This window comes from Nerophis lumbriciformis, linkage group LG37 (assembly GCF_033978685.3).
Source record: "Nerophis lumbriciformis linkage group LG37, RoL_Nlum_v2.1, whole genome shotgun sequence".
NCBI classification, from domain to species: Eukaryota; Metazoa; Chordata; class Actinopteri; order Syngnathiformes; family Syngnathidae; genus Nerophis; species Nerophis lumbriciformis.
The window spans coordinates 11990001-12010815 of record NC_084584.2 but is presented as its reverse complement, the minus strand read 5'-3'; the positions used below and the strand labels follow the sequence as shown (position 1 = coordinate 12010815).

General features: G+C 36.8%; 2 protein-coding genes across 2 annotated transcripts in view; both read left to right on the top strand.

Annotated features, from left to right (window-relative positions):
- Positions 1-3364, top strand: part of ubqln4 (ubiquilin 4) — a 44853-nt gene extending 41489 nt beyond the window's left edge. Inside the window, exons 9-11 of the mRNA XM_061931496.1 lie at positions 654-769; positions 846-1062; positions 1156-3364. Of these exons, the coding sequence (XP_061787480.1) occupies positions 654-769; positions 846-1062; positions 1156-1308 (486 nt within the window). The 3' untranslated portion in view covers positions 1309-3364. The remainder of the gene's footprint in view (positions 1-653; positions 770-845; positions 1063-1155) is intronic.
- Positions 3365-3805: 441 nt separating this feature from the next.
- Positions 3806-16974, top strand: LOC133577185 (ras-related protein Rab-25-like). Its single transcript, XM_061930818.1, has 5 exons — positions 3806-3997; positions 9519-9714; positions 9881-10074; positions 16236-16316; positions 16375-16974. The coding sequence occupies exons 1-5, from the start codon at positions 3964-3966 to the stop codon at positions 16497-16499; spliced, it is 630 nt and encodes a 209-aa protein (XP_061786802.1). The 5' UTR covers positions 3806-3963; the 3' UTR covers positions 16500-16974.
- Positions 16975-20815: the final 3841 nt, after the last annotated feature.

The window sequence follows — 20815 nt, the reverse complement described above, 5'->3', positions numbered from 1 at the left end:
CATTGTGTATTATTCAAACTCCCCAAATTCAGCTGGCTAGTTGTTATCAAGAGTACTAAAACCCTTTTCAACATGATTCTGACAACCAAGTAGGCTAAATAACTTTAAACTTTAATACATGCTCGGATAGGCCAGTATCGGTCAGTATCGGTATCGGATCGGAAATGCAAAAACAATATCGGTATCGGATCGGAAGTGCAAAAACCTGGATCGGGACATCCCTAATTAGGAGTGACAGATAGTTTGGTAAACGTATAGCATGTTCTATATGTTATAGTTATTTGAATGACTCTTACCATAATATGTTACATTAACATACCAGGCACCTTCTCAGTTGGTTATTTATGCCTCATATAACGTACACTTATTCAGCCTGTTGTTCACTTTTCTTTATTTATTTTAAATTGCCTTTCAAATGTCTATTCTTGGTGTTGGGTTTTATCAAATAAATTTCCCCCAAAAATGCGACTTATATATGTTTTTCCCCTTCTTTATTATGCATTTTCGGCCGGTGCGACTTATACTCCGGAGCGACTTATACTCCGAAAAATACGGTAGTTGTATTTGTTATTAGAGCGTCGTCATTTGGAATTGAAGACATGTAGGATAGAGCTCATTTGGAAGAGTTAGTGAGGTGGTATGTCTGTTTGCAGATGCAGAATCCAGAGGCGCTGTCGGTCATGTCCAACCCTCGGGCCATGCAGGCGCTTATGCAGATCCAACAGGGTCTACAGACGCTGCAAACAGAAGCACCGGGCCTCATGCCGAGGTCAGGCCCCACTACAAAAAAAGTAATGCAGCATTTTCACCACCCTGTCTGACGTCTGTGTTTCTCTCTGGCCCAGTTTAATGTCCGGCGGCATTCCCGGCATCCCCACCGGCGGCATCCCCACCGGGGGCATTCCCGGCATCCCCACCGGGGGCAGCGTGCCCCCTGAGAACCCCGCGTCCCCGCCCAGCAGCACCGCAACGCAGCCAAACGCCGCTCAGCAGCAGCTGATGCAACAGATGCTCCAAATGTTTGCCGGCGCCGGGGGAGGGGGAGGAGGAAGCGGCGTAGCGGTACGACTCCAGCAAACCAAAGATGTCTCTTTTTTTCCCCCCTTCACCCTTTTTTTTTTTTTTAAAACGTGACGGTTATGTCTCCTCCTGCAGAACCAGACCCCAGAGGTGCGCTTCCAGTCCCAGCTGGACCAGCTGAACGCCATGGGCTTCATCAACCGCGAGGCCAACCTGCAGGCCCTCATCGCCACCGGAGGAGACATCAACGCCGCCATCGAGAGACTGTTGGGCTCTCAGCCCTCGTAAAGACACACACACACTCACGTACACCCACACACAAACAGCACACACTCATATACACAAACACAATGCCGCAAAAGTAACTTTACAAAGACACTTGGGCAAGATCTGACACACCTCCTTTCTGCTTTTGTTCATTCGCTAACCCCCCTCTCCCCTTTCTTTGGCGTCATCCCCTCAACCACTCTTCATCTTGAAGGGCGGTCCGGACGCATTCAAACCTTTTCTCCGTTTGTCGTCTCCTTCTTTGCAAAGTACGACGTGATTGGCGGAGGACGATTGCTAACATTTATCCAACATCACCCCCAAAACAGTCCCTTTCAGCGCCTCCAAATGCTAGTAAAGTGCTTTAGCAATGACGCCCTCCACACGTGTTAGTCATTCCAGGTGAAAGCGCCCGCTCGTGGGTGTGCAGTGTCTTTGTGTGTCTGAGGCACCGCTGCTGTGCCTTGTGTCCCCCACCCCACCCGTCCTGGTACCACAAAGTCAAGACGGTTCAATGCGAGACCTCCGTGTGTGTGTTTGTGTGTGTGAGGGAAGGAGAGGGTTTTTGAGTTCCACCCACGCATCCCCACGCCGGACTTTCAACTTTAATCAAAACCGTTGAGATGCAGAGGGCACCATTATGGAGGTTCATTTGTGTCTTTGTTAGGAAAACTTTTTATGACACCAAATTTATGTAAGCAATTTTTTTGCTTTTGGATTTTGTGAACTGAATTTTTTACATCAATGCTGACATAGTCACTAAAAAATTAAGTGCATAAAATTCAGTCTACAAAAATTAGGTGTTTGAAAATTCAGTGCAAAAGAAAATCAGTCTAAAAAAAATTCAGTGTTTGAAAATTCTGCACAGAAATAAATGTATCTAAAAAAAAAATGCAGTGTTTTCAATTCAGTGTATAAAAATGATCTAAAAATGTCAATGTATTAAAATTCACATAAAAAAAAATCAGTGTAAAAATTCAGTGAAAAAAAATCAGTGTAAAAATCTAGTTAAAAAAAATTCAGTGCAAAAAAAAATCTGTGTAAAAATTCAGTGCAAAAAAAATCAGTGTGTAAAATTTCCGTCCAAAAAAAATGCAGTGCAAAAAAAAATGTGTGTAAAAATTCAGTCCAAAAATTTCAGTGCAATAAAAATCAGTGTGTAAAAATTCAGTCCAAAGAATCAGTGGTTTAAAATTCAGTGTACAAAAACTCTAAAAATTTCAATGTAGGAAAATTCAGGGTAAAAAAAAATCTGTGTAAAAACCTAGTCAAAAAATATTGACTGTTGGAAAAAAAATTCAATGCAAAATAAAAATCGGTGTGTAAAAATCCAGTGCAAAAAAAATTTTGTTTAAAAATTCTGTGTACGAAAATTACAAGGTCAAGGTCAAAAATATTTGTTGCTTCAAAACTCAAGAGTCACCTGCGGTAAATTAAGACCCAAGCAATCCATCCTGTCTCAGAAGCAGCCAAAGAGATGAGTTTTGATTAACAAATATTTCCGCACTGATTTCCATACATTGCATTTTTTGCACAGTATTTTAAAACACTAACTTAACAAACTGAGTTTTGAAACACACAATTTGCCCACTAATTTTTTCTCAATGAAATTGTCCGTGTAATTCCATTCAGTTCACAAAAAGTCAGTCACATGAATTCCGTTCCATAAAACTTAGGTAATAAAGACACAAGTAACCTCCTCACAAATATGAATGAAGCAAACAAGCGTTCCTTTCATTATTTTCTGATGATTTACTTCTTTTGTTCTTTTTTTTTTCTTTCTTTCTCTCTCGAGTTGTCGCGTTTAAATTAAAACAATGAAAATCAGTTCAACGATGAAAATAAAAGGCTTTACAAACAGTTCTGCGAATCTAGCGCTAGCTCGTCTTGATACCTTTTTGTTTTCTTTTGGAAGAACCTCAGCATTGGAGTTGTGGTTACCATGGCAACCGCTTCTACTGGCTTGGTTGATCTCGGCTATCAAAACAAAACGGGAAATCCATCTCTCAATTGAACATGTTGGAACTAACTTTTAACAGTACTGTACTAAAATGAAAATAAAAGGTGGTCAAAACTGTCTCTGCTCTGCTTTATGACAACGGCATAAAAAGTATTTATGGGGGGGGGAAAAAACTATTTGTAGAGCGGGAGCTTTTCTTCTGCACTGGGAAGAAAAGAAAGCTTAATACAAAACAAACATTGATTCAAAACAAGTGTTGAAAATGTGGTGCTATTTTTGTGTATGGAAAAAGGCATTCCCACAAAAAAATGTCCAGCTACTCTCTGCAGTTAAGTCATCAGTTTAATGCATGCCCCTTATCAATCAAAGTGTCTTTGGCCCAATAGGTGCACTCACCTGTCAGGCAAGCTTTTTTTGTTCTCGCAGGGCTCGGCCAATACCTGGGAGTGGTTCTACCTGTTGCACCTGCTCCCCTCCCTCCTCCCTCACCTGTCAGCTGACGAGGGATGGGCCCCCCCCCCCCCTCGCCGCCTCTACCTGTGCGCAGAGTAAAGAAGGAAGTGGATGGAGGCGGTCCAACCGGTTCTCTCTTCCACCTCAGCACTCTCCAAGCCGGAGAGAGTCCATCGGGGTCTGGATGTATTTGCCAAGCGTTTAGAGGGGGGGGTTCTGGTAGAGCGGCTTCACATCGGATCCAGGAGGCACGTGAACGCAGCATGGGGGACGAGACGTACAATTTTGTCTTCAAGGGTGAGTCCCGCTTGCTGACTGGCTGTGATTGAACTTGCCTTTACCGTATTTTTTGGAGTATAAGTCGCTCCGGAGTATAAGTTGCACCGGCCGAAAATGCATAATAAAGAAGGGAAAAAAACATATATAAGTCGCACTGGAGTATAAGTCGCATTTTTTGGGGAAATGTATTTGATAAAAGCCAACACCAAGAATAGACATTTGAAAGGCAATTTAAAATAAATAAAGAATAGTGAACAACAGGCTGAATAAGTGTACGTTATATGAGGCATAAATAACCAACTGGTATGTTAACGTAACATATTATGGTAAGAGTCATTCAAATAACTATAACATATAGAACATGCTATACGTTTACCAAACAATCTGTCACTCCTAATCGCTAAATCCCATGAAATCTTATACGTCTAGTCTCTTACGTGAATGAGATAAATAATATTATTTGATATTTTACGCTAATGTGTTAATAATTTCACACAAGTCGCTCCTGAGTATAAGTCGCACCCCCGGCCAAACTATGAAAAAAACTGCGACTTATAGTCCGAAAAATACGGTTCTTTTCTGTAGATCCTGCAATTTTATTTTTTACATCAGGGGTGCTCACTGAGGGCCACAGACTGACAAGTCAAAGTGTCATAGATTTTGGTATTTCATTAATGCTAACTGTCAGCATGCTAGATTTTTAAATAACATTTATCATATTTTTTGTTACCTGACCAATATATTACTCTAAGGTGTGAGCCTGAATCATTTGTTTAAAATGTTAGCATGCTAACAATAGCATGTATCAAAATATGATTGAGGTGTATACCTGTACAATTAGCAAAAAATCTATCATGCTAAAAGTTAGCATTAGTGAAATACCAAAATATGACACTAAGGCTGGCATGTGGAAAAGCTAGCATGCTAAAATGCTATCTGCAACAAGCGTCAATTACCAAAATATACATACGATTTGGTGTGCGCTACCAGCATTTTGTGCCCATGGAAACACTCATTTCCCTCCAAAGTCACGTTATAATGCTCACAATCTCACCAAGTATATATTTCTTATTAAAATATCTAACTCAGGTGTATACTTATAAAATTTGCACACCAAAAAAAAGAAGCTAACATGCTAATGGGTATCATTTGTCAAGTAAAAAACTCCTTCCACTGAATCATAGTGCTAGTTTTCACCTTTTAAAACCAGTACAATGTATAGATAATAATACAAATATTTGACGCCGAGGTGTATAGGTGCAAAAGTAGCATAAAAGCTAGAATGCTAATATTAGAATGCTAATGATTAGGCCGTGGACCGTTAAAAAATAGCTATAAATGGCATAAAACAACTTAGAAATTTTGCTCCATTTTCCAATTTGTATTCCGAACATTTTGCTATTTATTTGAATAAAAACAATATTTATCCCTTTCTTGTGTACTTTTAAACGGAACTTTATCGTCATTGCACTTGCTCGAAACTCATTTTGGTCACAAACTAACATATTTACCCCGACAATACTCAAATGTAATGGTGAGAGCCAAAAGAGTCAAAGGATGCGGGGGCCATTTTGCAGAACTAGAAAATACAATTTCGGTAAAAATGGTGTGTGAATGCTGAAGAGCCAAAGCCGAACTGAAATGCTAACAGTTAGAACGCTGGCCTGATAGCGTCTGTTAACAAACAAAATGAGAAAATCTAAAAAGTCTAGCATGCTAACCGTTAGCATTAATGAAATACCAAAATCTATGACAGAGGTGTATAAAAAAAAGAAGCTAGCATGCTAATGTTAGCATGCCAAAATGTTATTTGTGACATGCATCAAGAACCAAACTATGTTACCATGAGGTGTATACTTGAATAATATATTTAAAATGCTAGCATGCTAACATTAGCATGCATCAATTACCAAAATATGACATTGTATACCTATAAAATTAGCACACAGAAAAATAGCATGCTCACAGTTATCATTCGTCAAGTATCCAACTTATTCCACTAAGAGCCACAGACTGACAAAGGATGTGGGGGGCGTATTTCTACTTTTCACTTAAAAAAACAGTACAATACGCAGATTTCTTTCAAATAACTAAAAAATAAAATGTTGGTAAAAATGGTGTGTGAATGCTGAAGAGCCAAAGCCGAACTGAAATGCTAACAGTTAGAACGCTGGCCTGATAGTGTCAGGTAACAAAAACTATGATAAATGTTATTTAAAAATCTAGCATGCTAACAGTTAGCATTAATGAAATGCCAAAATATATGACACTGAGGTGTATACCTGCTAAAAAAAAACAAAAAAAACTAGCATGCTAATGTTAGCCTGCCAAAATGCTATTTGTAGCATGCATCAAGAACCAAACTATATTACTCTGAGGTGTGTACCTGAATAATTCATTTAAAATGCTAGCATGCATCAATTACCAAAATATGACTAAGGTGTATACCTATACAATTAGCACACAAAGACTTAGCATGCTAACAGTTATCATTCGTCAAAAATCCAATTTATTCCACTAAAAGCCACAGACTGACAAATCAAAGGGCGTATTGCTAGTTTTCACTTTCAAAACTTGTACAATACACAGATTGTTTTCAAAGAACTAGAAAATACAATTTCGGTAAAAATGCTGTGTGAATGCTGAAGGGCCAAAGCTGAACTGAAATGCTAACAGTTAGCACACTGGCCTGATAGTGTCAGGTAACAAAAAAATATGAGAAATATTATTTTAAAAATCTAGTATGCAAACAGTTAGCATGAATGAAATACCAAAAATCTATGACATTGAGGTGTATACCTGCTATAAAAAAAAAGAAGCTAGCATGCTAATGTTAGCATGCCAAAAATGCTATTTGCAGCATGCATCAAGAACCAAATTATATTACTCTGAGATGTGTACCTGAATAATTCATTTAAAATGCTAGCATGCATCAATTACCAAAATATGACTAAGGTGTATACCTATACAATTAGCACACAAAAAATTAGCATGCTAACAGTTATCATTCGTAAGAATCCAATTTATTCCAATAAAAGCCACAGACTGACAAATCAAAGGACGAATTGCTAGTTTTCACTTTCAACACCTGTACAATACACAGATTGTTTTCAAATAACTAAAAAATAAAATTTCGGTAAAAATGGTGTGTGAATGGTGAAGGGCCAAAGCCGAACTGAAATGCTAAGAGTTAGCACACTGGCCTGATAGTGTCAGGTAACAAAAAAATATGAGAAATATTATTTAAAAAATCTAGTATGCAAACAGTTAGCATTAATGAAGAACCAAAAATCTATGACACTGAGGTGTATACCTGCTAAAAAAAAAAAAGAAGAAGCTAGCATGCTAATGTTAGCATGCCAAAATGCTATTTGTAACATGCATCAAGAACCAAAATATATCACTCTGAGGTGTGTACTTGGAAAACTTCATTTAAATTGCTAGCATGCTAACATTAGCATCAACTACCAAAATATGACTAATATTATCTAAAAATGTAGCATGCTAACAGTTAGCATTCATGAAATACCAAAATCTGTGACGCTGAGGTGTATAAAAAAAAAAAAAAAAGATAGCATACTCATGTTAGCATGCCAAAATTCTATTTGTAACATGCATCAAGGTATAATACGTCAAGTAACAAACGTATTCCACTAAGGGCCACAGACTGACAAATCTAAGGACGTGATGGCCTTTTTTGCTAGTTTTCACTTTTGAAACCAGTACAATAAATAGATATTTTTCAAAAAACTAAAACATACAATTGTGGTAAAAATGTTGTGAGAATGCTGAAGAGCCAAAGTAAAATGTGAAATGCTAACAGCACGCTGGCCTGATAGTGTCCGGTAACAATGAAATATGAGAAAAATTATCTATTAAAAAAACCAGCATGCCAACAGAATTAATAAAACAACAAAATCTATGAAACTGAGGTCTTTACCTGCTTAAAAAAGCTAATATTAGCATGCTAAAATGCTATTTTTAACATGTGCCAATAACCAAATATGTTACTCTGAGGTGTGAGCCTGAATAATTTGTTTAAAATGCTAGCATGCTAACATTAGCATGCATCAAGTACCAAAATATGACTGAGGTGTATACCGATAAAATTAGGGAAAAAAAGCTAATATTAGCATGCGGAAATGCTATCTGTAACATGTATCAATTGCAAAAATATATTACTGTGAGGTGTGTACCTTAAACATTAATTCAAAATGCAAGCTTGCTATGACTGAGGTGTATACCTATAAAATTAGCAACAATTACAAAACTAGCATGCTAAAAGGTATCATTTGTCAAGTAAAAAAATTATTCTACTCCGAGCCACAGACTGACAAATCAAATTTAGCTAGTTTTCACTTTCAAAACCAGTACTATACAGATTTTTTTCCAAAGAACTAGAAAATAAAATTTTGGTTAAAAAAAATTGTGTAAATACTAGAGAGCCAAAGCCGAACTGAAATGCTAACAGTTAGCATGCTGGCTTCATAGTGTCAGGTAACAAAAAATATCAAAAAATTAATAGTTTGCATTAATAAAACACAAAAGTACCTGTAAAAAAGCTAGCATGTTAATGTTAGCATGCTAAAATGCTATTTGTAACATGCGTCAAGAACCAAAATATATTACTCTAAGGTGTGAGCCTGAACAATTTGTTTAAAATTTTAGCGTGCTAACAATAGCATGTATCAAAATATCATTGAGGTGTATACCTATACAGTTGGCAAAAAATCTAGCATGCTAAAAGTTAGCATTAGTAAAATACCAAAATATGACACAAAGGCTGGCATGTGAAAAAGCTAGCATGCTAAAATGCTATCTGTAACATGCGTCAATTATCAAAATATACATACGATTTAGTGTGCGCTACCAGCATTTTGTGCCCATGGAAACACTCATTTTCCTCCAAAATCACGCTATAATGCTCGCAATCTCACCAAGTATATATTTCTTATTAAAATATCTAACTCAGGTGTATACTTATAAAATTTGCACAAAAAAAAAAGCTAACATGCTAATGGGTATCATTTGTCAAGTAAAAAACTCATTCCACTGAATCAAAGTGCTAGTTTTCACCTTTTAAAACCAGTACAATGTATAGATAATAATACAAATATTTGACGCCGAGGTGTATAGTTGCAAAAGTAGCATAAAAACTAGAATGCTAATATTAGAATGCTAATGATTAGGCTGTGGACCGTTAAAAAATAGCTATAAATGGCATAAAACAACTTTGAAGTTTTGCTCCGTTTTCCAATTTTTATTCCGAACATTTTGCTATTTATTCGAATAAAAACAATATTTATCCCTTTCTTGTGTACTTTTAAACTGAACTTTATCGTCATTGCACTTGCTCGAAACTCATTTTGGTCACAAACTAACATATTTACCCCGACAACACTCAAATGTAATGGTGAGAGCCAAAAGAGTCAACCAAAATGTGCAGCTAACACTGCAGCGCCCCCGTGTGGCTCAAGCTTGGAACTGCAGCTAGTAAATGTTGCGTTTCAATGTGTTTTACCCTCTTTTTGCCCACCAGTGGTTCTAATCGGAGAGTCCGGTGTCGGCAAGAGTAACCTGCTGACCCGCTTCACCAAGAACGAGTTCAACCACGACAGCCGCACCACCATCGGTGTGGAGTTCAGCACCCGCACCGTCCAGCTGGACAACTGCAGCATCAAGATGCAAGTGTGGGACACGGCCGGACTGGAGCGCTACCGCGCCATCACCTCAGCGTGGGTGCACACACACACACACACACACACACACACACACACACACACACACACACACACACGCACACACACCACAGCTGTAATGTGCATTAGAGGCCTCTAGTTGGCCATCGTTTCTTGTCTTTTCCTGTATTGGTTTGATGAGGTGGTATGTAACCGTTGGCAGGTATTACAGAGGGGCTGTGGGCGCCCTGCTGGTCTTCGACATCACCAAGCACCTGACCTACGAGAGCGCCGAGCGCTGGCTGAAAGAACTGTACGACCACGCAGACCCTCACATGGTGGTTATGCTGGTGGGCAACAAGAGCGACCTGGAGCACCTGAGGACCGTACCTGCTGAGGAGGCCAGGGCCTTTGCAGGTGAAACACCGGGGGGGAGGATCTTTGACTAGCACTTTGACACTTGGTTCTCAAAAACAGCACATTCTCCTGTCCTATAGATGATCTTTGACTGGCACTTTTACACTTGGTTCTCAAAAACAGCACATTCTTCTGTCCTATAGATGATCTTTGACTGGCACTTTGACACTTGGTTCTCAAAAACAGCACATTCTCCTGTCCTATAGATGATCTTTGACTGGCACTTTTACACTTGGTTCTCAAAAACAGCACATTCTTCTGTCCTATAGATGATCTTTGACTGGCACTTTGACACCTGGTTCTCAAAAACAGCACATTCTCCTGTCCTATAGATGATCTTTGACTGGCACTTTTGCACTTGGTTCTCAAAAATAGCACATTCTCCTGTCCTATAGATGATCTTTGACTGGCACTTTTACACTTGGTTCTCAAAAACAGCACATTCTCCTGTCCTATAGATTATCTTTGACTTGCACTTTTACACTTGGTTCTCAAAAACAGCAAACAATCATGTTTTATAGATGATCTTTGACTAGCACTTTTACACTTGGTCCTTAAAAACAGCAAAGTCTCCTCTTTTATAGATGATCTTTGACTGGTTCTCAAAAACAGCAAACTTTCATGTTTTATAGATGATCTTTGACTAGCACTTTTGCACATTGTCCTTACAAACAGCAAACTCTACTTTTTTATAGATGATTTTTGACTGGCACTTTTACATTTGGTTCTCAAAAACAGCAAACTGTCCTGTACTATAGATGATCTTTAACTGGCACTTTTACACTTGGTTCCTAAAAAACAGCAAACTATCATGTTTTATAGATGATCTTTGACTAGCACTTTTGCACATTGTCCTTACCAACAGCAAACTATCCTGTTTTATAGATGATCTTTGACTGGCACTTTTACACTTGGTTCTCAAAAACAGCAAACTCTTATGTTTTATAGATGATCTTTGACTAGCACTTTTGCACATTGTCCTTACAAATAGCAAACTACTTTTTTATAGATGATCTTTGCCTGGCACTTTTACACTTGGTTCTCTAAAAACAGCACATTCTCCTGTCCTATAGATGATCTTTGACTGGCACTTTTACACTTGGTTCTCAAAAACAGCAAACTATCATGTTTTATAGATGATCTTTGACTAGCACTTTCACACTTGGTTCTCAAAAATGGCAAACTCTCCTGTACTATGGATTATTTTTGAATTGCACTTTTCCACTTGGTTCTCAAAAACAGCAAACTCTCATGTTGTAGCTATAGATGATTTTTGACTAGCACTTTTGCACTTGGTCCTTAAAAACAGCAAAGTCTCCTGTTTTATAGATGATCTTTGACTGGCATTTTGACACTTGGTTCTCAAAAACGGCAAACTCTCCAGTACACATGGTTCTCAAAAACAGCAAACTTTCATGTTTTATAGATGATCTTTGACTAGTACTTTTGCATATTGTCCTTACAAACAGCAAACTCTACTTTTTTTTTACAAATGATCTTTGACTGGCACTTTTACACTTGGTTCTCAAAAAGAGCAAACTGTCCTGTACTATAGATGATCTTTAACTGGCATTTTTACACTTGGTTCTCAAAAACAGCAAACTCTCATGTTTTATAGATTATCTTTGACGAGCACTTTTGCACATTGTCCTTACAAACAGCAAACTCTACTTTTTTTATAGATGATCTTTGACTGGCAATTTTACACTTGGTTCTCAAAAAGAGCAAACTGTCCTGTACTATAGATGATCTTTGACTGGCACTTTTACACTTGGTTCTCAAAAACAGCAAACTCTCATGTTTTATAGATGATCTTTGACTGGCACTTTTACAACTGGTTCTCAAAAACAACAACCTCTCCTGTTTTATAGATTATCTTTGAATGGCACTTTTACACTTGGTTCTCAGAAACAGCATATTCTCCTGCCCTATAGAGGATCTTTGACTGGCACTTTTACACTTGGTTCTCAAAAACAGCAAATTATCCTGTCCTATAGATGATCTTTGACTGGTACTTTTACACTTGGTCCTTTAAAACAGTAAACTCCACCAGGTGTGAATGAATGATGGCTTCTCACTTCTCTGTGAGCGTTTTGAGTATCTAATAATAGAAAAGCTCTACCGGTATATAAAATCTAATCCGTTATTATTATTATTAAAAATAGCAAACTCTCCTGTCATTTAGAGGACCTTTGACTAGTGTTTTTACCGTGCATCCTCAAAAACGGAACAACTTCCTTGTCAGATAGAGGATCTTTGACTAGTGTTTTTGCAGTAGGTGTGCAAGTACAGCAGAGTCCTTTTGTTATACACACGATCTTCGACAAGTGTTTTTGCAACATGTCCTCAAAAACAGCAAACATTCCCGTTATACACAGGATCTGTGACGAGTGTTTTCTCCAGTAGGTTCTTAAAAACAGCACAACTCTCATATCATATAGAGGATCTTTGACAAGTGTTTTCTTCAGTTGGTTCTCAAAAACAGCACAACTGTCCTGCCATGTATAGGATCTTTGACTAGTGTTTTCTTAAGTAGGTTCTTAAAACAGCACAACTCTTCTGTCATATAGAGGATCTTTGACTGTTTTCTTCAGTAGGTACTCAAAAACAGCACAACTCTCCTGCCATTTATAGGATCTTTGACAAGTCTTTTTGTAGTAGGTCCTTAAGAACAGCAGAGCGCTCCTGTTATATATAGGATCTTTGACTAGTGTTTTTCTAGTAGGTCCTTAAGAACAGCAGAGCGCTCCTGTCGTCATATATAGGATCTTTGAATAGTGTTTGTAGTAGGCCCTTAAGAACAGCAGAGTGCTCCTGTCATGTATAGGATCTTCGACAAGTGTTTTTTGTAGTAGGTCCTTAAGAACAGCAGAGCGCTCCTGTCATGTATAGGATCTTTGACTAGTGTTTTCTTCAGTAGGCTCTTGAAAACAGCACAATTCTCCTGTCATATATAGGATCTTTTACTAGTGTTTTTGTAGTAGGTCCTTAAGAACAGCAGAGCCCTCCTGTTATATAGAGGATCTTTGACTAGTGTTTTCTTCAGCAGGCTTTTAAAAACAGCACAACTCTCCTGTCATATAGAGGATCTTTGACTAGTGTTTTCTTCAGTAGGCTCTTGAAACCAGCACAATTCTCCTGTCATACATAGGATCTTTGACGAGTGTTTTTTGTAGTAGGTCCTTAAGAACAGCTGAGCACTCCTGTCATGTATAGGATCTTTGACTAGTGTTTTCTTCAGTAGGCTCTTGAAGCCAGCACAATTCTCCTGTCATACATAGGACCTTTGGCGAGTGTTTTTTGTAGTAGGTCCTTAAGAACAGCAGAGCGCTCTTGTCCTATATAGGATCTTTGATGAGTGTTTTTTGTAGCAGGTCCTTAAGAACAGCAGAGCACTCCTGTCGTCATAAATAGGATCTTTGACTAGTGTTTTGTACTAGGTCCTTAAGAACAGCAGAGTGCTCCTGTTGTCATATATAGGATCTTTGACTAGTGTTTTTGTAGTAGGTCCTTAAGAACAGCAGAGCGCTTCTGTCATCATGTATAGGATCTTTGACCAGTGTTTTTGTAGTAGGTCCTTAACAACAGCAGAGTGCTCCTGTCATGTATAGGATCTTTAACTAGTGTTTTCTTCAGTAGGCTCTTGAAAACAGCACAATTCTCCTGTCATACATAGGATCTTTGACGAGTGTTTTTTGTAGTAGGTCTTTAAGAACAGCAGAGCGCTTCTGTCGTCATAAATAGGATCTTTGACTAGTGTTTTGTACTAGGTCCTTAAGAACAGCAGAGCGCTCCTGTTGTCATATATAGGATCTTTGACTAGTGTTTTTGTAGTAGGTCCTTAAGAACAGCAGAGCGCTTCTGTCATCATATATAGGATCTTTGACCAGTGTTTTTGTAGTAGGTCCTTAAGAACAGCAGAGTGCTCCTGTCATGTATAGGATCTTTGACTAGTGTTTTCTTCAGAAGGCTTTTGAAAACAGCACAATTCTCCCGTCATACATAGGATCTTTGACGAGTGTTTTTTGTAGTAGGTCCTTAAGAACAGCAGACCGCTCCTGTCCTATATAGGATCTTTGACGAGTGTTTTTTGTAGCAGGTCCTTTAGAACAGCAGAGCGCTCCTGTCGTCATATATAGGATCTTTGACTAGTGTTTTTGTAGTAGGTCCTTAAGAACAGCAGAGTGCTCCTGTCGTCATATATAGGATCTTTGACTAGTGTTTTTTGTAGTAGGTCCTTAAGAACAGCAGAGCCCTCCTGTTATATAGAGGATCTTTGAGTAGTGTTTTCTTCAGTAGGCTTTTAAAAACAGCACTACTCTCCTGTCATATAGAGGATCTTTGACTAGTGTTTTGTAGCAGGTCCTTAAGAACAGCAGAGCGCTCCTGTCGTCATATATAGGATCTTTGACTAGTGTTTTCTTCAGTAGGCTCTTGAAAACATCACAATTCTCCTGTCATATATAGGATCTTTTACTAGTGTTTTTGTAGTAGGTCCTTAAGAACCTCAGAGCGCTCCTGTCATGTATAGGATCTTTGACTAGTGTTTTCTTCAGTAGGCTTTTAAAAACAGCACAACTCTCCTGTCATATAGAGGATCTTTGACTAGTGTTTTGTAGCAGATCCTTAAGAACAGCAGAGCGCTCCTGTCATCATATATAGGATCTTTGACTAATGTTTTTGTAGTAGGTCCTTAAGAACAGCAGAGCGCTCCTGTCATGTATAGGATCTTTGACGAGTGTTTTTGTAGTAGGTCCTTAAGAACAGCAGAGCGCTCCTGTTGTCATATATAGGATCTTTGACTAATGTTTTTGTAGTAGGTCCTTAAAAACCTCAGAGTGCTCCTGTCATGTATAAGATCTTTGACTAGTGTTTTCTCCAGTAGGCTTTTAAAAACAGCACAACTCTCCTGTCATATAGAGGATCTTTGACTAGTGTTTTGTAGCAGATCCTTAAGAACAGCAGAGCGCTCCTGTCGTCATATATAGGATCTTTGACTAGTGTTTTCTTCAGTAGGCTCTTGAAAACATCACAATTCTCCTGTCATATATAGGATCTTTTACTAGTGTTTTTGTAGTAGGTCCTTAAGAACCTCAGAGCGCTCCTGTCATGTATAGGATCTTTGACTAGTGTTTTCTTCAGTAGGCTTTTAAAAACAGCACAACTCTCCTGTCATATAGAGGATCTTTGACTAGTGTTTTGTAGCAGATCCTTAAGAACAGCAGAGCGCTCCTGTCATCATATATAGGATCTTTGACTAATGTTTTTGTAGTAGGTCCTTAAGAACAGCAGAGCGCTCCTGTCATGTATAGGATCTTTGACGAGTGTTTTTGTAGTAGGTCCTTAAGAACAGCAGAGCGCTCCTGTTGTCATATATAGGATCTTTGACTAATGTTTTTGTAGTAGGTCCTTAAAAACCTCAGAGTGCTCCTGTCATGTATAAGATCTTTGACTAGTGTTTTCTCCAGTAGGCTTTTAAAAACAGCACAACTCTCCTGTCATATAGAGGATCTTTGACTAGTGTTTTGTAGCAGATCCTTAAGAACAGCAGAGTGTTCCTGTCGTCATATATAGGATCTTTGACTAATGTTTTTGTAGTAGGTCCTTAAGAACCTCAGAGCGCTCCTGTCATGTGTAGGATCTTTGACTAATGTTTTTTTCAGTAGGCTCTTGAAAACAGCACAATTCTCCTGTCATACATAGAATCTTTGGGGAGTGTTTTTGTAGTAGGTCGTTAAGAACAGCAAAGCACTCCTGTCATGTATAGGATCTTTGACAAGTGTTTTTTGTAGTAGGTCCTTAAGAACAGCAGAGCGCTCCTGTCATTTAAAGGATCTTTGACTAGTCTTTTTGTAGTAGGTCCTTAAGAACAGCAGAGCGCTCCTGTTATATAGAGGATCTTTGACTAGTGTTTTCTTCAGTAGGTTCTTAAAAACAGCACAATTCTCCTGTCATACATAGGATCTTTGACAAGTGTTTTCTTCAGTAGGTTCTTAAAAACAGCACAATTCTCCTGTCATATATAGGATATTTGACAAGTGTTTTTGTAGTAGGTCCTTAAGAACAGCAGAGCGCTCCTGTCATTAATCTTTGAACTGCATGGTTGTTCTTGTAGTGTATTTCTGACTACTTGTATTTGTACTGTGCTCCCCCGTGATCAGAGAAGAAGGGTCTGATGTACATGGAGACGTCTGCGTTGGATTCCACCAACGTGGAAGCGGCCTTCACGGACGTCCTCACAGGTACGTGCCTTTCAAATCTTTCCCCGGGCTCAGCGGTCTGACGCTGCTTGTGTGGCAGCGATCCACCGCAAGGTGGCGAGCAGAGAGGTGACCCGGGGCTCCATCAGCGCCGTCAGCCTGTCGGCGCCCAACGGTCCCAGCAGCGACGGCCAGGAGGAGGGCAGGAGGTGCTGCGGCAGCTGAGCGCCAACACGGACTCACACCGTGTAAGTTGCATGAAAAAGGCCAACACTCCGGACTTTCTTGGTGAAGTCGTGTCGTTGTTGTCAAGCAAAGCCCCGGCAATCATTTGGAATAAATTATTTAATTATTATGCCCAATGACTTATACACATCACTATTATTATTACTACTATCATCAACACTATTATGCATGTGGGCTGTCTTCCACTAAGGAAGTCCAATGTGATTGGTTGGATTGTGGCCATAGTGGACCATCTGGTCTTTTTAACATCTGTGATGTCACACCAAGAAGAAGGCTGAAGTGACAAATCAAACTGTTGTTCTCTACAAACTATTTGTCTGCACACAAGAATGTTTTGCTAATATTTCAAGAAGACAAGATGATGAACACAATCAATTACACTCGACACACCTGATGTCCGCAGCAGGTGTTAACTGGCCTTCCCCTACGAAATAAATCACTCTTCCCAATCAAATTGTCAAATCTTTGACTATTTGAACACAGCCCAACAATTAGCATCACTGTTGTCATTATTATTATTGTAAAGAAACAGAACACCTTCATGTTGCTTCCCATCCTACATAGTGGAGTTTTACAAGCCTTTTGCTTGGTAGGGTTAAAGACAGCTTTTGTCCTCTAGTCGGGAACTCATTGAAACACAAAGTGTTGTGATTGTCATGACGTGGACTATGGTGTGTTTGTTTTCCCGAGATGCAAGTAAAGCTGGACTGGTCAAGGCGTGAAGGTAAATACATATTTATTTATAACACTCAAAGGAACAAAAGGCGCGCTCAAGGCGGATGTACAAACTTGACTAATGAAACAAAAAGACTTGCACGTGGGCAAAAAACTGTGAACAATTAAACAAAAACACTAACTGTGGCATTAATAGAAAAAACTTACTTGGACATGGCATGAAAGTGCGCAGAGGTAGACAGAGTGTGACAGGGGTATGAATGCGGGATGTCACCAGAACGACAAACTGAAAACAATGAACTTAAATACTATAGACATGATTAGTGAAAGCAGGTGCGTGACTCAAAACGTGAAACAGGTGCGTGAAGTGACAGGTGAAAACTAATGGTTGCTATGGTGACAAAACAAAACAAAAGTGCACAAAAAGTCCAAAAACAAAACCGAACATGACTAAAACAAAACATGATCACACAGACATGACAGTGATAACTTAGATACAATTATTCTGACACTGTACTAGTCGCCCCCCGCGACCCCGAAGGGAATAAGCGGTAGAAAATGGATGGATGGATGTACTAGTCTATCACCATTAATATCATTATAATTATCACTATCACTGTTATTATTATAACTATCACCATCATCTTCATTAGAGTTATCACTGTTATTGTTATTATTACTATCACTGTTATTATCATTATTACTACTATCACTATTGTACAGTATTTCTATCACTATCATTACTATAACTATCACCATTATCATTATAATTATCACTATCACTGTTATTGTTATTATTGCTATTATCATTATTACTACTGTCACTATTATATTAGTATTACTATTGTGTTACTGTCATTATTACTACTACTATCACTATTGGTATCACTACTATTGTTATTACTATCATTACTACTAATATCACTATCATTATTACGATCAATATTATCACTGTTATTATTACTACTATATCACTATCACTGTTATTATTATGTACTGTCACCATTATTGTCATAATTATCACTATGTTTATTATTACTGTACTGTCACATTATGAGCATTATAATTCAGTTCAGTTTCAGTTTATTTGGAACATGCATACGATACTATGTAGTGCATCACATATTTCCACTTGTTTCATTACAGCGTGTCTGAAAAGGAGTAAGAAGAAGCCCGAGCTTATTTAATCCTACCCCTTTCCATACCATTGCAATTTTATCCCATGTCCTTGTTCTCTGTAACAGAACAGTGAATCGATAAATAATATATCATAGTAAGTAAACAAATATTAAATACATAAATAATCTATCCAAAAAAAGGGTTCAAGATGTTCATCATAATTATTGTTGTGTGTACTTTGTGAACACTTGTAGTTTGAACAGTCTCTTAACCTGAATCATATTGCTGCTTTGTTTGATTTATTTGGTTAATCCATTCCATCATTTATTCACTACCATTAAATTAGTATTACTATTATCGTTATTACTACTATCACTATTATATTACTAATGCTATTATAACTATCACCATTATTATCATAATTATCCCTATCACTGTTATTATTAGCATTACTACTATCATTATTACTACATCACTATTGCTATTGTTATAACTATCACCATTACTATCATAATTATCACTATCACGGTTATTATTATCATTATTACTACTATCACTATTACTATTGCTATTATTACTACTATCACTATTATTACAATGATCACTATCACGGTTGTTATTATTATCATTACTATTATCATTATTACTAATATCACTATTATATTACTATTGCTATTACATCTATCACCATTATTATCATAATTATCCCTATCACTGTTATTATTAGCATTACTACTATTATTATTACTACATCACTATTGCTATTGTTATAACTATCACCATTACTATCATAATTATCACTATCACGGTTATTATCATTACTATTATCATTATTACTGCTATCACTATTATATGACTATTGCTATTAGTATAACTATCACCGTTATTATCATAATTATCACCATCACTGTTGTTATTAACATTACTATTATCATTATTACTACAACACTATTATATTACTATTGCTATTATTATAACTATCACCATTATCATAATTATCACTACCCCTTTTATATTATCATTACTATTATCATTATTACTACTATCGCTATTACTATTGCTATTATTACAACTGTCACTATTATTATAATGATCACTATCACGGTTGTTATTATTATCATTACTATTATTATTATTATTACTACTATCACTATTATATGACTATTGATATTATAACTATCACCATTATTATCATAATTATCACTATCACTGTTGTTATTATCATTACTATTATCATTATTACTACAACACTATTATATTACTATTGCTATTATTATAACTATCACCAGTATCATAATTATCACTATCACTGTTATTAGTATCATTACTATTATCATTATTACTACTATCACTATTACTATTGCTGTTATTACATCACTATTATTATCATAGTTATCACTATCACTGTTATTATTATCGTTACTATTTTTCATTATTACTACTATCACTATTACTATTGCTATTGTTATAACTATCACCATTATCATCATTATCACTATCACTGTTAATATTATCATTACTATTATCATCATTAGTACTATCACTATTATACGATTATTGCTATTATAACTATCACCATTATCATAATTATCACAAAAATTATCATCACTATCACTATTATCATCACTACTATCACTCTTATTATTACAATTATTATCAATATTATTATCATTATTACTATTATTACTATGATTATTACTACGATCACTATTTTTATTACTACTGTCACTATTATTATTACTATAATTATTATTATTACCACTGTTATTACTATTATTTTTACTACTATCATTATCATTATTACTTCTATTATTATTATCCCTAGTATTATGATTTATACTATTACTGCTATCACAAAAATTATCATTACTGTCACTATTTCTATTACTACTGCTATCACTGTTATTATTTTCATTATTATTACTACTATAGTTATTGTTAAAGTCACTATGAATATTGCTATTACTGTCACTATTATTATTGTTATTAATAATGTGTCACTTTCAGGACATCATTGGTCACACAAGTGAGGCTGTTGTGCCAGCAGTATGTATCTTACATGTTTTTGGAATACTTAAATGAATCATAATATGTGTGGCACTGTAGTCTGGTCACCATGGCAACACACGATTGGAAAGGAATTAATGTAACCTTTTCAAGCAAGCAGTGAAATATTTGTACAGACACAATTATCTTGTCTGCTTACATCACATTATGTTGTTGTTGTTTTTTAATACTGCAACTTATGTTTCATAATATTATGACTTAATAAAAAAAAAAACACTTAAAAATCTGCTTTTGTTTTGGTGTTATTAATATTTGCTTACTTTTTTCCCCACAAAAATATTTTCTTCTTTGAAAAAAATGAACTTTTGGAAAAAATATTCCCTGTAAAATACAATTTCTTTTCTTGTAATCTTTTTTTAATTAAAAAACTTATATAAGATTTTTTTTTATATAACTTTTTTTAATCCGAGCACTAACTTTCTGTTATTGATTCA

What these genes read in the sequence shown, in the direction of transcription:
- LOC133577185 (XM_061930818.1), top strand. Translation starts at nt 3,964, where the DNA reads ATGGGGGACGAGACGTACAATTTTGTCTTCAAGG. An exon ending in TACCGCGCCATCACCTCAGC is followed by an intron (nt 9,715 to 9,880) that starts GTGGGTGCACAC and finishes AACCGTTGGCAG; the next exon opens with GTATTACAGAGGGGCTGTGG. An exon ending in GGAGGCCAGGGCCTTTGCAG is followed by an intron (nt 10,075 to 16,235) that starts GTGAAACACCGG and finishes CCCCGTGATCAG; the next exon opens with AGAAGAAGGGTCTGATGTAC.